The sequence below is a fragment of the Mercenaria mercenaria genome, chromosome 3, assembly GCF_021730395.1.
Source record: "Mercenaria mercenaria strain notata chromosome 3, MADL_Memer_1, whole genome shotgun sequence".
In the NCBI taxonomy this organism is placed as follows: domain Eukaryota; kingdom Metazoa; phylum Mollusca; class Bivalvia; order Venerida; family Veneridae; genus Mercenaria; species Mercenaria mercenaria.
In genome coordinates, this window is record NC_069363.1 from 33147847 (window position 1) to 33164640 (window position 16794).

At 36.0% G+C, this 16794-nt stretch overlaps 1 protein-coding gene across 1 annotated transcript in view; it reads left to right on the forward strand.

The window, feature by feature from the left end:
* The first annotated feature begins 6042 nt into the window (after positions 1 to 6042).
* Positions 6043 to 16794, forward strand: part of LOC123525151 (glycine dehydrogenase (decarboxylating), mitochondrial-like) — an 86934-nt gene continuing 76182 nt past the window's right edge. The window contains exons 1-2 of the mRNA XM_045303950.2: positions 6043 to 6443; positions 8436 to 8514. Coding sequence (XP_045159885.1) covers positions 6207 to 6443; positions 8436 to 8514 — 316 coding nt within the window. The 5' untranslated portion in view covers positions 6043 to 6206. The remainder of the gene's footprint in view (positions 6444 to 8435; positions 8515 to 16794) is intronic.

Consider the following 16794-nt stretch of genomic DNA (forward strand, 5'->3'; position numbering starts at 1 on the left):
CTACTTGTATGATCTATGACAAAATTTCATATTTTTCAAATTTCGCCACTTACAAAATTACATTCTTACAAAATAATTCTAAGTACGAAAAGACCGGGGACTTAGCTCCTTTCAATTCTTACTATCTCCGATCTTCCCCGTATGTTCGCCTACTTATATGATCTATGATAAAATTTCATATTTTTCAAATTTCGCCACTTTCAAAATTACATTCTTACAAAATAATTCTAAGTACGAAAAGGCCGGGGACTTGGCTCCTTTCATCTCATACTGTCTCCGATCTTCCCCATATGTTCTGCAAACTTCGGTTTTATCAGCTGAAAATGCAGTGATTTTTTTGAGACGATTATAAGTCAATCTTAAATATTTATTCACAAAAAAATTTGTTTGTACTTATATTTTAATCTTTTCAGGTGATTGCAAACTTTATTTCTTGCTGCTTTGTAGTTGTTAAAAGTAATGTGATTTTTACAGTACTTGTATTTTATCCATTTTGTTCTTTTTTCTTTTATAGCACTAGCAGTTTTACGATCAATGTAGGGATCTTCGTTCACTGACCAGTCAGATATTGTTATTTCTTGGTTAATATTTGTGAAATTTGCTTTATTGTAGTCCAGTTTTGGTATATTGTTTGTTTTGATGTCTTTTGTACATATATTATACTGAAATTGTAGGATAAGGTGATCACTTTTACCCAAACTTTCCCTATATACTATTTTTTGTATCATGTCTTCTTCGTTTGTGAAAACGAGATCAAGTAAACAATCTTTAGACAGAGTATCTTCAGTTACAGTAAAGGGTAGAAATAAGTTAAAAACTTAAAGAATCTTTAAGCCCGTCTTTGAGACTGAAAATTATGTAAAACAGTGTTTACCATTTCATTATCGTAAAGCAATGGCTTTATTTATGTGTGGTGTAGCTCCAATTCAGCTAGGGGGTATGAAAACATACCTATACAAGAAAGAACCTGTTTTAACTGTACTGATCTCGTTGAAGATGAAAAAGTCTTGTTACACTGTTCACTCTATATGCAATCTACAGGGAAGAGTTGTATGCATCTATCAAAACTATTGTTAATAATTTTGATAATTTATCTGATGATGAGAAACTATATACTATCTTTGCAAACCAAAACCTGCTTTAATATTCTAAAACATAGAAGAAGTTTAGTCTACTGTGGATAATAAGTATATTTTATAGTAAGACTATCATATCTTATATATACATTGTACTAAAAGGATGTTGTGAATCTGACATCTTATATCAAATTCGATTTGACAGGATGAATTTGTTTTAAATTATTTTAGAAGAATTATTTTAATTGTTGTTAGCTTGTCTGATCTTAGGAGGGGAAACAATGAAAATCTACGAGAGACGGTTGACATTTGAGCTTTGGCGTTGGTTCTGAATTTTGTTTATATCAGCTTTGAGAAATTTGCCTTTGAAAATTAATGCTAGCGTACAATCACAAAATGAGCAAGCAGGCCAAGAACCAGACGCAATAGTTTTGATTTTTTTCCCTTGTTGATGTGTGTGTGTTAACAGTTTTATAAAAGCAAAGCCAAGGTAACGCCTCTCGGATCTCAGTTTATAAATACCCTTTTCCAGTTGTCAAGATAATGATCGGTTCACAACATCTTTTTTTTTGTTTTATTTAGAAATAAAATGACCTGTATAATGTAAATAACAGCTATAATATTGTTAAGAATGGCATATGTATTTTAATAAGATTTTATTACGTTTTAGTGTGTCATACATATGATGAGACGTAAATAAACTATTTGAATTGAATTTGAATTGGTATTCGCTTTATCACAAACAGATCGTGCAATTTGTAAGTGCGTCGTAGACAAAGTACTTGTTACCAGGCAAACAGTACACGCCCGTTACCATCACCTCTTGTCAATGAATAGCATGCAGTGATGTATGCATGATTGTATTCTTCAATATTCAATAAAAAAATGTTATATCAGTTTTTAAATCTGAATTTGGCACCCTGTGAGGCTCACACAAAAGCTAAAAAGAAATACAACTCATGTTGTGAGCTCATTTTGTAGCATTGGGAAGCGAGTGACATAATTCATAAAATAGTGTTGAGATAGCATCTTAAAGAACTATGATGATGCTTTGCACGTGCACACTGATATTTTGGAAAATTAGATTAAATTTGTTTATTGCAAGTCTAGTTTCCATTGAAATTTATTTATTTATTTCTGTTGAATTTAGTAAACAGATGTTTAAGGCTTTTCACCAGTTCACAAATTATGGTGATATTTACTACTATTTAAATGTCCATGCAGAATTCAACAATGGTAGACCTATACGGTTTGGCGCTATACTAAAGCAATATTAAGTGTGGATGCATTTTATTTGATAGCACTAATCCTAGAGTTTCAACAAAAAATCTGAATTTCTAGAGACGAATCTGGTTTTCTGTTTTAAAAATTATAATTAGAAGAGCCATCCAGCTGGCTTACGGAAGGTCGGTGGTTCTACCCTGCTGCCCGCTCGTGATGAAATAATGCACGGAGTGTCACCTGGGGGTCTTCCTCCACCATTAAAGCTGGAAAGTCGCCATATGACCTATCATGTGTCGGTGCGACGTTAAATCCACCCCCCACCCCCCCCAAAAAAAAAATAATTAGAAGAATTCACTTCATGTGGAAATCGGTTGGAATGATAAGTAAAATGTAAATGTATAGTATTATACACTTTACCAAAGAAATTATAACTATTTTATAGATATTTGTGTTGTAATTAGCAAAATTAAGTTTATCGTAATGTTGATAAAACTCCGAAAAAGAAAATTAATTTTCCCTGTACTGGATATAGATCTATTTCAGAAATAAAATTTCTCGTGACTTTGACCATAATCTACTGAAGAGTATTAATAAGTGCCAGGTGCATTTTATTTTATTAATTCGAAATTTCGAGATACTCACTCGAAATTTCGACTTAGTTTTCGAGTTACTTAATTTGAAATTTCGAGAATTTCGAATTGTAACTCGAAATTTCGAGTTAATAACACGAAATTTCGACTCTATATCTTGCCCTTTTATCCGCAAAATTTTAACGTCTATCCGTCTGTCAAAGGCCAAAAATGTAATGGGCGACTTCTGACTCTTTAAAGTGAAATCATCTATCTACACACCCATATACTGCACCCAACTTGTAGCGCCTTGAACATAATATACTACCATACATTAATGTATGACCTACCATAGCCTCTAGAGCTACTCCAGATTTCAAACTGTATCTAGGATATATACCTTCATTTACATGTATAGTATGTTCAGGTGGTAGGGCCTCGAACTATGTCGGAATATATATATATATGGTCAAAAGAATGAAATATTATATCCAAATAACCTTTTGATGGATCTTCATGAAACTTTACACAAATATAGATCACTATAGGGCGGTGGCGCACATACAACTTTTGTCAGGATCACTTCAGTAACCAGCGGTATAAGCCGTAATTAAAGTAACCTTTTGATGGATCTTCATGAAACTTAATACAAATATAGATCACTACAGGGCAGAGTTTATCCCTTGATTTGGTAAGAAGTAGGAACCAATAAACCATGGCATAGTTCTGTTATACATAACTTGTGTGTCTCCAAAAATTTAAAATATTTCAAAATATAGTCCCCGCATTCCCAAAAGCACCTATTCGGCGGACTAAATTTGCATGTGTTTGAGTTTATTTATTAGTTCAGTCCGCCCGCTTAGCTCAATAATGAGAGCACAGATCTACGGATCGCGGGGTTGTGAGTTCGATCCCCGGGCAAGTCGCATGTTCTCCATGACGATTTGATAAAAGACATTTTGTCTGAAATCATTCGTCCTCCACCTCTGATTCATGTGGGGAAGTTGGCAGTTACTTGCTGAGAACAGGTTTGAAACTGGTACAGCAACAGGTTAACTGCCCGCCATTACATAACTGAAATACTGTTGAAAAACGGCGTTTAACCCAAAACAAACAAAACAAATTCTTATAGTTGGGAAGCGCAAGTTTTATCTCCTTTGTCACGTGACCTCACCTGATAAGACGCTTTAAACGGACTAATACTTTCATTTCTATTTGAAAGCTTGAGCAGTATACAGATATATTGTAAGTTTAATCTCAGTTTATACGTTTGTGTTGTTCGCTGTATGCTTGTACTATAAAGTTATATAAAAATGCAATAACAGATTTATCACATGTATGTATGTGTAGTATTAACTCTAACTGACTTATTTTGTGGTCAATAGTTCAATAAAGGAGATATATTTATATACACTTTGATGGAATATTATATTACAAGTTTGTTTATAGGAAGGAATAACAAACGTTTACTGCGTGCGAATTTTTGGCAGCTTATTCGTTGCTACAGCATTTCAGGAAATTGATCAATTAATTAATACACAAAAGTCAATTTTACATATATATTTGAAGCAAATGATTCTTTCAGTTTCATTTCGGTAAAATAAGAATCTGAGATTTTCATCACTGTTTATTGTATTTACACCCGTGGTTGCTAGACCACTTGTGTTACTGGTTTCGCACATAAACCCATGGTTCCTTTCGATCCTTTCTTTGCTGTTTCCCCCGAATTTCTACTAAAGTTTTATATTTTCAGAGAGATTTCTATATATTTTGATCGTGATATCATAATGTCACTTTTCAAAACCCCGTAGTTACACTGTCTTACATTTTAAGTTGTTTTTCGCTGGCTTGAATTTATCAGAGCCCGCTCGATCGTGCATTAACGGAGAGTGCTATGACAGTGCTGTCAGGCAGGCCATGATTTCACATATCTACTGTCATGACATTATCTACTTTGACTCATACTTTCTTGTAAAGTGTTTTAAAGGCCCCATGCACTCCCTCAACTCGGTTGAATAGTGAATTCATAGGTTCATAGGTCATTGCTTGCCAAACTGTTCAGAACAAGTAAAAAGGTTTGCAAGAGAGGTTGTTCAGTTTAGCATAACAAATTTTGTCTTATATTGCGTGTACTTCGAAGGACTTTGAGAAGTCTATGAAATTACTCAACGTTCTAGTTTTGTTTTCGGCTGGTATTTATCTTCGTCAAATGCGTTTTATATCATTATTACAATTTCTTATATGTTGTCTTTAGTGCAAGTGTAAAAACATTTCTCTAATAAAGTATGAAAGAAGATTACAAATAAAGGCTAACCTATTAGCTTTTAAAAAATGCAAGATAGATTCAGTGCATTAGGATTAGCTTCAGACATGTTGACTTACTATTATTGCCTAAAGTTGACAATTGACCTTATGAAATTCAGTCTTTTGTTGAACACGTCAAAATCTCCTGATACTTTTCGGAGATTGTTCTCTGCACTGCTGAAAACGAGGCTAGATGTTTGGCACCGCGTGAATTCGGACGGGTGCCCTAACTGTTAACATGTTTCAGTTTGTATGTATATAGCGTTAATAAAGAAAAATGTAATTTTGTCGATAGTTGGTACCAGCTAGTCGATCTGGGGCTAAATAAAAAACACTACGAGACCCAAGACACTGTGGAAGCCATTCAGCTTACGTGTAATATCAGACTGTTCAAAATGAAAGTGAAAGTGATAATTTCATGACGAGTTGGACTAACCATCAAGTAATGTCGGTTGTTCTACCCATGTGCCCGTTTTGTGCCAGAAATAATTTCAAAAAGGGTACATCGGGTTTTCTTTCACCACAAAAAGCTAGTATATATATTATAGCTAGTATAGCTATTAATAATTGTGTGCCAAAGCTAATAAATATTCATAAGAACACACCCCCAAAATTAATTGGTTTTCTGAAAAGGCGGGAAAAATTCATTTCGTCCTATGCCGCTATTCTGCGGATTATACAGTATATGGTATTAAATTACATATGACAGGCAGCTTAAAAAGAAGTTTTACTCTATACTCTATATATACAAGTAAAACTGGTATTGAAACTGGTATCGATTTATGTCCACGCCAATAAATTATTAAAATAAGTAAATATATAAATAACTACCGTATTGACTCGACAGGAAGTGGTAACGAAACAGTGTAGAACTGCGTCCTTGACCCAAGTTTCTGTAAAAGTTGTTTATATCTTGAATGGTCGTTGAACATTTGCTACAAAGTTATAAAACAAACTAACGTTGTTACATTACACTAAGTGGCTTAGTTAGTACAAAAATTGTTTTATTTGTAATAGTGTAATATTAGACGGAATGCATCGTGTATGTCAAGTTACAAAGAGAAGCAAATGTTTGTTGTACACACTGGAGTCGTACCAGACCAAACTGGTTTCGCTCAATGGATATGGTAAAGGCTCTCCGACAGTTCACTGCAGACACCAGTCCGGGGCTGTGGATAAATTGTTCCCGCCACATCATGTATTTGCAGACAGACACATTGGACCAAATGAAGACGAAAAAAAGTCTATGCTGGAATTTGTTGGAGTTGAGGTATGCATCATGCCATTCATGGTTCTGTCTGTTCACTGTCATAATATTATAAATAAATGACTCATATGCCAAAGATCACTGACAAGGGTTTTTAGCCATCCAAATTATGCCCCCTTTTGGACTTAGAAAATCCTGGTTAAAGTTTTGTGTGCAAGTTACTATCTCTAAAACTTATGCAGATATTGAATGTGTTTCAGGGTGATAGCATCAAGTCCTATAACTCTGACATGCATTTTGGCCTAATTATGCCCCTCTTTTGGAATTAGAAAATCCTGGCTAAATTAGTATATATATAAAGGCATATTATAGCTTTGAGACTTACCTTTTCTTTTTCTAGGTCAATTTACAACCTCACTGGCTCAAGTCCCATAACTCTGACTTGTAATTTGGCCAAATTGTGTCCCCTTTTGGACTTGGAAAATCCTAAAGTAAACCCTGGGAGAGAAAATACCAAGGTCGGTACACTCCTGGTTAAAGTTTTGCATGCAAGTTGCTGTCTCCAATACTAACACAGATATTGAATTGAAACTTCACATATGTCTTCAGGGTTATAAAACTAGGTGATAGCATTAAGTCCCATAACTCTGACATGCATTTTGGCCAAATTATGCCCCTTTTTTGGACTTAGAAAATCCTGGTTAAAGTTTTGCATGAAAGTTACTATCTCCAAAACTAATGCAGATACTGGATTGAAACTCCATTAGATATTTTGACATTTAGGGTAATATTCCTGCCTCTGGGACAACAATTCCAGTAGTCGAGCATTGGCTGTCTTATGGACAGCTCTTGTTATATTGGTTGCCTGAATTCTACCTATAAGTTGGCCAAGTTCTATGAAAATAGATCATAAATGATTATGCTATCCCATTAAGCTGAACTTCTATTACTAATTTACTTGTAGTACCATTTTTATGCCCCCGGAGGTGGGCATATTAAAATTGCACTGTCTGTCTGTCCATGCGTGCGTCCGAGCAACTTAAAAGAGAGGGCCATCTAACTGTAAAGAGAACAATAGCTTCAATCCGTAAACAGTAGATTATAGGGCCAGGGCCCCCTATATAACAAAAGAAAATAACAAAAAAAACATCCCCCTCCTTCATTTTGGTGGCACGTCCGTGTAACTCTGCCATCCATTAAGGGATTTAGTATAAATTTAATGTTCACCACAATGAGCCGATGTGTCATGCATAAGACCCAGACCCCTAGCTTCAAGGTCAAGGTCACACATAGAGGTCAAAGGTTATCAGGGTCTGTTTCATGTCCGGTCCATAACTCTGCCATCCGTGAAAGGATTTTGAAATAACTTGGCTTAAATGTTAACCATAATGCGACGATTTGTCATGGGCAAGACCCAGACCCCTAGCTCCAAGGTCAAGGTCACACTTAGTAGTCAAAGGTTAACAGGATCTGTTTTGTGTCCGGTTCATAACTCTGCCATTCATCAAGGAATTTTGAAATTACTTGGCATAAATGTTCGGGATTTTGTTCCCCATTATGAGATGACATGCCATGCACAAGATCCAGACCCCTAGCTCAGAGGTCAAGGTCACACTTAGAGGTTAAAGGTTAACATGGTCTGTTTCTTGTCCGGTCCATAACTCTGCTATCGATGAATAGGATTTTAAAATTACTTGGCATAAATGTTCCCTATATTGAGATGACATGTCATGCCCAAGACCCAGACCCCTAGCTCCAAGGTCAAGGTCACACTCAAAAGTCAAAGGTGTTTCTTTTCTGGTCCATAGCTCTGTCATTTATCAAGGGATTTGAAAATAATTTGACACAAAGGTTAACCATATTGAGGTGTGTTGTGCTTATGACCCGGGTATCTCAGGTCAAGGTCAAGGTCACAAAATGATGTTATTGTCAGACAACTGTAACATTCTTGGGCAGGCTTCGGGGGACATTTGTCACTAATGGTGACAGCTCTTGTTTAAGTCTGTGTTTGGTCTGATAAAAGCTTACAAATATTATCTGGGTTTATTTTTACAGAACATGGAAGAGTTGGTTTCAAAAGCTGTTCCAGCAAACATAAGGTTAAACAGAGAACTCCACATTGGTGAAGCAAAAGGTAGAATATATTTATTTTTAGCTCACCTGTCACAAAGTGACAAGGTGAGCTTTTGTGATCGCGCGGCGTCTGTGCATGCGTGCATAAACTTTTGCTTGTGACCACTCTAGAGGTCACATTTTTCATGGGATCTTTATGAAATTTGGTCAGAATGTTCATCTTGATGATATCTAGGTCAAGTTCGAAACTGGGTTACGTGCGGTCCAAAACTAGGTTAGTACGTCTAAAAATAGAGAAACCTTGTGACCTCTCTAGAGGCCATTTTTTTCAATGGATCTTCATGAAAATTGGTCAAAGTATTCACCTTGATGATATCTAGTTCAAGTTCGAAACTAGGTCATGTGCCTTCAAAAACTAGGTCATTAGGTCAAATAATAGAAAAACCTTGTGACCTCTCTAGAGGCGATATTTATCATGGGATCTGTATGAAAGTTGGTCTGAATATTCATCTTGATGATATCTAGGTCATGTTTGAAACTGGGTCAACTGCGGTCAAAAACTAGGTCAGTAGGTCTAAAAATAGAAAAACCTTGTGACCTCCCTAAAGGCCATATTTTTCAATGGATCTTCATGAAAATTGGTCAGAATGTTCACCTTGATGATATCTAGTTCAAGTTAGAAACTGGGTAACATGCTCAAAAACTAGGTCATTAGGTCAAATGATGAAAAACCTTGTGACCTCTCTACAGGCCATATTTTTCATGGATCTGTATGAAAGGTGGTGAATGTTCATCTTGATGATATCTAGGTCAAGTTGAAATGGTCACATGCCAAAACTAGGTCAGTAGGTCAAAAATAGAAAAACTTTTGACTCTCTAAGGCCATATTTTTCAATGGATCTTCATGAAAATTGTCAGATGGTACTTGATGATATCTAGGTCAAGATCGAAACTGGGTCATGTGCGATCAAAAACTAGGTCAGTAGGTCTAAAATAGAGAAACCTTGTGACCTCTCTAGAGGGCCATTTGCATGGATCTTCATGAAAATTGGTCAAATATTCACCTTGTGTATACTAGTTTCAGTTTGAACTGGTCACGTACCATCAAAAACTAGGTCATTAGGTCAAATAATAGAAAACATTGTGACCTCTCTAGAGGCGATATTTATCATGGGATCTGTATGAAAGTTGGTATGAATGTTCATCTTGATGATATCTAGGTCATTTTGAAACTGGGTCAACTGCGGTCAAAAACTAGGTCAGTAGGTCTAAAAATAGAAAAACCTTGTGACCTCCCTAAAGGCCATATTTTTCAATTGATCTTCATGAAAATTGGTCAGAATGTTCACATTGGTGATATCTAGGTCAAGTTCGAAACTTGGTCACATGCGGTCAAAAACTAGGTCAGTAGGTTTAGAAATTGAAAAACCTTGTGACCTCTCTTGAGGACATATTTTTCATGAGATCTTCATGAAAATTGGTGAGAATGTTCACCTTGATGATATCTAGGTCAAGTTCAAAAACTAGGTCATTAGGTCAAATAATAGAAAAATCTTGTGATCTCTAGAGGCCATATTTTTCAATGGATCTTCATGAAAAGTGGTCAGAATTTTTATCTTGATGATATCTAGGTCAGGTTCAAAACTGGGTCACATGAGCTCAAAAACTAGGTCACTATGTCAAATAATAGAAAAAACAACGTCATACTCAGTTCAAAACTGGGTCATGTGGGGATAGGTGAGCGATTCAGGACCATCATGGTCCTCTTGTTTAATACAGTTAAGTCATTCAGGTTAGTTGAGTACTGATTTTCATGATTGCTGCTGTTCATAAAATGAAATTGAAATATAAATCAAATACACATTTATACTTACAATCACTCATCAAACATAAACTAGAAATGAGTTTGGTTTCTCCAAATATTTTTGCAAAACCCTTTATTTTGACAGCAACTGTGTACTCTTGAAAGGATTTGGCCGTCAGTATTGTTTTAACACATTCACATTTATAAGTAACTATCGGTAGATCATCAATTATTCAGTCATTTGATAAAAAGTGTGTACAAGTCTTTTCATGAGGAACATAAACACTTTATTTTTAAAAAGTTAGTTTAAACCTAGCTGCTGAGCGATTACATTTTCAAACAGCTTGGAACCAGATCAACCCTAAATCGCGCTATCAGTTCAGCTTTGTACTTACAATATTTTCCAACTTGAGCAATGAATGAACTTTACATATTTAGCAGAGAATTTCAGCAACGACATTTACCTAGCTGCTAAAAGGTTAAATCTGATCTTATATAAATGCCAGTCATATTTAGAAAATGGTGTAGTCTATGTGATTTCAACAGAAGTTTATTACTGATAGGTTTCATTCAGTTGTCATCTGCATTATTTACATAGAAAATTGACAACCACTTAACCCAGAACCTGCAAACTTGATAGCATGATTGGACCTCTGTTTTTGGGGTCAGTAAGTCAAAGGTCAAGGTAACAGGGTCCTGCTTCCACTCAGTAACTTTAGAACCACTATGCAGAATGTTTAAATTTGATAGCGTAAACTTGATTGGGCTTATTAAATGGATGATCCCTATTGTTTTTAGGGTTAGGAAGTCTTAAGTTCAAGGTGACAAGGAATCTTGAAAATGGCTTTTGCCCAATAACTAGTGAACCACTTTACCTAGAGTCTTCAAACTTGATAGCATGCTTAGGCTTATGAAGTAGATGATCCCATTTGTTTATGGGGTCAATATGTCAAAGGTCAAGGTCATAGGGACCTGAACATTGAAACTATTTTTGGAAGGTCAGTAAGTAATCGGTCAAGGTCACAGGGGCCTGAACCTTGAAGACTGTTTCCGCTCAATAACTTGAGAACCACTAGACCCAGTATCGTCAAACTTGATAGCATGATTGGGTTTATGAAGTAGATTTCCCCTAATGATTTGGAGTTAGTAGTTCAAAGTCATACTGATCATGGAACATATGTCACTATTAATGATATTTATTTCGATACTTTTTAGAATATTGTTAGCAAACTTACTTTGTAGATAGCTTTTATCAGACGAAAGGCTGGGACTGTATTTGGTGTCACTTAGGTAAAACTAGGAAACAATTTTCACTCAATATCTTTAGTTTGGATAGACAAATTTTTACCAAACTTGATGTGTAGACTGTTATCGAGAAAAAGGTTGGTATTTGTTCTATACTGTGTGTTTTGACATTTAAGACTTCAAAATTTAAATATTGTTTAGCTCACTTCAGGGTGAACTATTGTGATTGGGCTGGTGGTTTAGGAGATGTACGTCCGGCGTCAGTCTGCCGTACATCTCCTAAACCACCAGCCCAATTATGATGAAACTTCACAGGAATGTTTCTTGGATGGTCTTCTTTAAAAATTGTTCAAAGAATTGAATTCCATACAAAACTCTGGTTGCCATGGCAACCGAATGAAAAACTTTAAAAATCTTTGTGTCCAAAACCACAGGTCCTAGGTTCAAATATGGTCCCGCCCTGCCTGGGGGTCACATGGTTTATATAGACTTTTATTAAAGAAAAACTTTGAAAATCTTCCTGTACAAAACCACAGGGCCTAGGGCTTTGATATTTGGTATGTGTAGCATCATCTAATGGGCCTCTACCAAGATTTTTCAAATTATCCCCATAGCGTCAAATATGGCGCGTCCTGGGGGTCACATGACTTATATAGGGAAAATCTTCTTGTCCAAAACCACAGGGCTTAGGGCTTTGATATTTGGTAGGTAGCATCATCTGGTAGGCCTCAACCAAAATTGTTCAAATTATCCCACTAGGTTCAAATATGGCCCCGCCCTCGGGGTCACATGGTTTATATAGGCTTTTCTTGTTCAAAACCACAGGGCTTTGATATTTTGTACGTAGCATCATCTAATGGTCCTCTAGCAAGATTGTTTAAATTATTCCCCTAGGGTGAGATATGACCCCTTCGGGGTCACATGTTTTATATAGACTTATATAGGGAAAACTTTAAAAATCTTCTTGTACAAAGCCACATGGCCTGGAGCTTTGATATTTGGTATATAGCACTGTGTAGTAGTCCTTTTCCAAGATTGCTCAAATTATCCCCAGGGGTTAAAACTAGCTCCATCCGGGGGTGGGGGTATGGAAATAAACACACATACTTATTGCCTGCCTGTATTTATTTAACTTTTAACTGGTCAAGCAAGCAACTCAGGTGAGGGATATAGGGCATCATGGCCCTCTTGTTAAGAAAAAAGAAGCTAGATCTGTGTAAATTTATATGAAAGAAAATCTCTAAATTGAAATCACAGATCATTTTTAACTGGCCCAGGAGTTAATTAACTTTTTACTTTTAATATATCTGTCATTTCCCTGGTCTTTCATTGAAGTGAATGCAGATACTGTTCAAATTAAGGTAAGTATATATGAGCCACAAAGCATTCAGTCAGTAGATACAGGTGCTTACCTGTTCATACACTGATGTAAAGGCTGTGTATTGTAAAAGAGGTTGCCCTCGATACAGGACATGTCTTGTTTTGAACACATTACTAAAATCATAATTATAGAGAAAGTCAGTTTTACATGAAAACAGTATTCAGATTATTATTTTTTGTTGTTCAAAAAGTCAATAACTCTCTATACCTTATTGATGCAACTTGGTTCACTTTAACAAGGAGTTAACAATTGTGGTAATCCCATGTTATGATTAATACAGAAAAGATTTATTTGTACAGGTATATTTTAATGTTAAGGTCAGAAGTTGACAAATGCGGTAAACTCTTCTTCTAATAATTTAATCTTAAATTCCAAGAACAGTACAGATCATTGGTCCTATAATCATTTGAATTGTTTTTTCCGTATGAAGGCGTAGTGGTTTTTGTTGTAGATTATACAACAAGTTCAAGGTTAGAAGTTGAAAATATGGTAATCCCATGTTCTAGTAATTTAAATTCCTAGAATAATACAGGTTTTTGATCTTTATTATATAAACGTATATAATTGGCTGCAAAATTTTATTTGTAAGGAGTTGAAAATATGGTAATCCCATGTTCTAGTAATTTAAATTCCTAGAATAATACAGGTTTTTGATCATTATTATGTAAACGTATATAATTGGCTTCAACATTTTATTTGTAAGTTAAGTGCAGGGTCAAAAGAAAGGTGGAAAACAAGCATTTTGCATTAACTTAAGCAACTATCATAGATGAAAATATGTTATTTAACTTTTTTATCTCACTTGAACCGTCCGTCACTTGAACCAAAGGTTCAGGGTGAGCTATTAGTATCTATAGGTGAATGGTCCAGCGTCCGCATTTTTACTTAAGTATCTTCTCCTCTGAAACTACTGGTCAGAATTACACCAAACTTGGTCAGTAGATCCTGGCATGGCCCCCTATCAAGTTTGTTCAAATGGTTAACCTTGACCCCTTTTAGAGGCTGCCAGAGCTTAAAATAGAAAAACCTTCTCATGAACTGCGTGATGGATCTTCATCAAACTTGGTCTGTAGACTCTGTTGCGTCATTATAAGGTTCTGTCACAAGTTTGTTCAAATTAGGTCACTTGGCCCCTTTTAGGGGCCGCTAGAGCCAAAATTAGAAATACCTTTAAACAACTTCATCTCATGAACTGCTTGAAGGATGTTCATTAAAACTTGGTCTGTAGCATCATTATAAGGTCCTTTCACAAGTTTGTTCAAATAGGGGCACGTACCTAGCACCTTTCAGGGGTCGCTAGAACCAAAATTTGAAATACCTTTAAACGACTTCTTCTCATGAACTGCTTGAAGGATTTTCTTCAAACTTGGTCTGCAGAATCATTATAAGGTCTTCTCCCAAATTTGTTCAAATGGGGCACTGCTTGAGCCAGAAACTAGAAATATCTTCAAATGACTTAATTACGTTGTTCTCATGAACCGCTAGAAGGATCTTCATCAAAGTTTGTCTGTAGCATTATTATAAGGTCCTCTCCCAAATTTTATCAAATGGCCCCTTTTAGGGAACCCTAGAACTAAAGATATAAATGCCTTTAAAAGACTTCTTCTCATGAGCCACTTGAATGGATCTTCATAATATTTGATTTGTAGCATTTATTTATAAGGTCCTCTCCCAATTTTTTAGGGGCCACTTGAGCCAAAAGTAGAAATACCTCTCATGAACCGCTAGAAGGTTCTCCATCAAAAGTTGGTATGTGGCATTATCATAAGGCCCTATCCCAACTTTGTTCAAATGGGGGCACTTGGCTCCTTTTAGGGGCCATTAGAACTAGAAAAGGAAATGACTTTAAAAGACTTCTACTCATGAACCGCTTGATGCATCTTCATAAAACTTGGTATGTAGTATCATTATGAATCCTCTCCCAAATTTTAACAAATTGATGCAGTTGGTTCCCCTTTTAGGGGCCACTAGAACAAAAATGTAAATGTCTTCAAAAGACTTATTCTCATGAACTGCTTGATGGGTCTTCATCAAACTAGATTTGTAGCATTATTATAACGTCCTTTACCAAATTTTTTCAATTGGGAAAACCAAGCCCCTTTTAGGGGCTGCTAGAGCTAAAACTAGAAATACCTTTAAACAACTTCTTCGAATAAATGACTTGATGGATTTTCATTAGACTTGGTTTGTAGGATCATTATAAGGTCCTCTCTCAAAGTTCAAATGGGGGCAGTTGGCCCCTTTTAGGGGTTGCTAGAACTAAAAGTAAAAATACATTTTAAATACTACTTATGGTGAACCACTTAGTGGATCTTCATCATCAAACCGGGTCTTTGGAATCAATATAAGGTCCTCTCATAAAATTTTCAGTTTGGAGTGTTTGGCCCCTTTTAGATCAGTGTTTTTTTAGCTCACCTGTCACAAAGTGACAAGGTGAGCTTTTGTGATCGCGCGGTGTCCGTCGTCCGTGAGTCTGTCCGTGCGTCCGTAAACTTTTCCTTGTGACATCTCTAGAGGTCACATTTTTCATGGGATCTTTATGAAAATGGGTCAGAATGTTCATCTTGATGATATCTAGGTCAAGTTGAAACTGGGTCACGTGCCATCAAAAACTAGGTCAGTAGTTCTAAAAATAGAAAAACATTGTGACCTCTCTAGAGGCCATAATTTTCAATGGATCTTCATGAAAATTGGTCAGAATGTTCACCTTGATGATATCTAGGTCAAGTTCGAAACCGGGTCACGTGCGGTCAAAACAAAGGTCAGTAGATCTAAAAATAGAAAAACCTTGTGACCTTTCTAGAGGCCATATATTTCACAAGATCTTCATGAAAATTGGTCAGCACGTTCACCTTGATGATATCTAGGTCAAGTTCGAAACTGGGTCAGGTGCCATCACTAACTAGGTCAGTAGGTCAAATAATAGAAAAACCTTGTGACCTCTCTAGAGGCCATTTTTTCATGGGATCTGTATGAAAGTTGGTCTGAATGTTCATCTAGATGATATCTAGGTCAAGTTCAAAACTGGGTCACGTGAGGTCAAAAACTGGGTCAGTAGGTCTAAAAATAGAAAAACATTGTGACCTCTGTAGAGGCCATATATTTCATGAAATCTTCATGAAAATTGGTCACAATGTTCACCTTGATGATATCTAAGTCAAATTTGAAAGTGGGTCATGTACCTTCAAAAACTAGGTCAGTAGGTCAAATAATAGAAAAACCTTGTGACCTCTCTAGAGGCCATATTTTCCATGGGATCTGTATGAAAGTTGGTCTGAACGTTCATCTTGATGATATCTAGGTCAAGTTCTAAAGTGGGTCACTTGCCATCAAAAACTAAGTCAGTAGGTCAAATAATAGAAAAACCTTGTGACCTCTCTAAAGGCCATATTTCTCAATGGATCTTCATGAAAGTTGGTCTGAATGTTCATCTTGATGATATCTAGGTCAAGTTCGAAACAGGGTCATGTGTGGTCAAAAACTAGGTCAGTAGGTGTAAAACTAGAAAAACCTTATGACCTCTCTAGAGGCCATACTTGTGAATGGATCTCCATAAAATTTGGTCAGAATGCTCATCTTGATGAAATCTAGGTCAAGTTCGAAAGTGGGTCACGTGCCTTCAAAAAGTAGGTCAGTAGGTCAAATAATGAAAAAACATTGTGACCTCTCTAGAGGCCATATTTTTCATGGGATCTGTATGAAAGTTGGTCTGAATGTTTATCTTGATGATATCTAGGTCAAGTTTGAAACTGGGTCAACTGCGATCAAAAACTAGGTCAGTAGGTCTTGAAATAGAAAAACCTTGTGACCTCTCTAGAGGTCATACCCTTGAATGGATCTTCATGAAAATTGGTCAGAATGTTCACCTTGATGATATCTAGGTCAGGTTTGAAACTGGATCATTTGCCTTA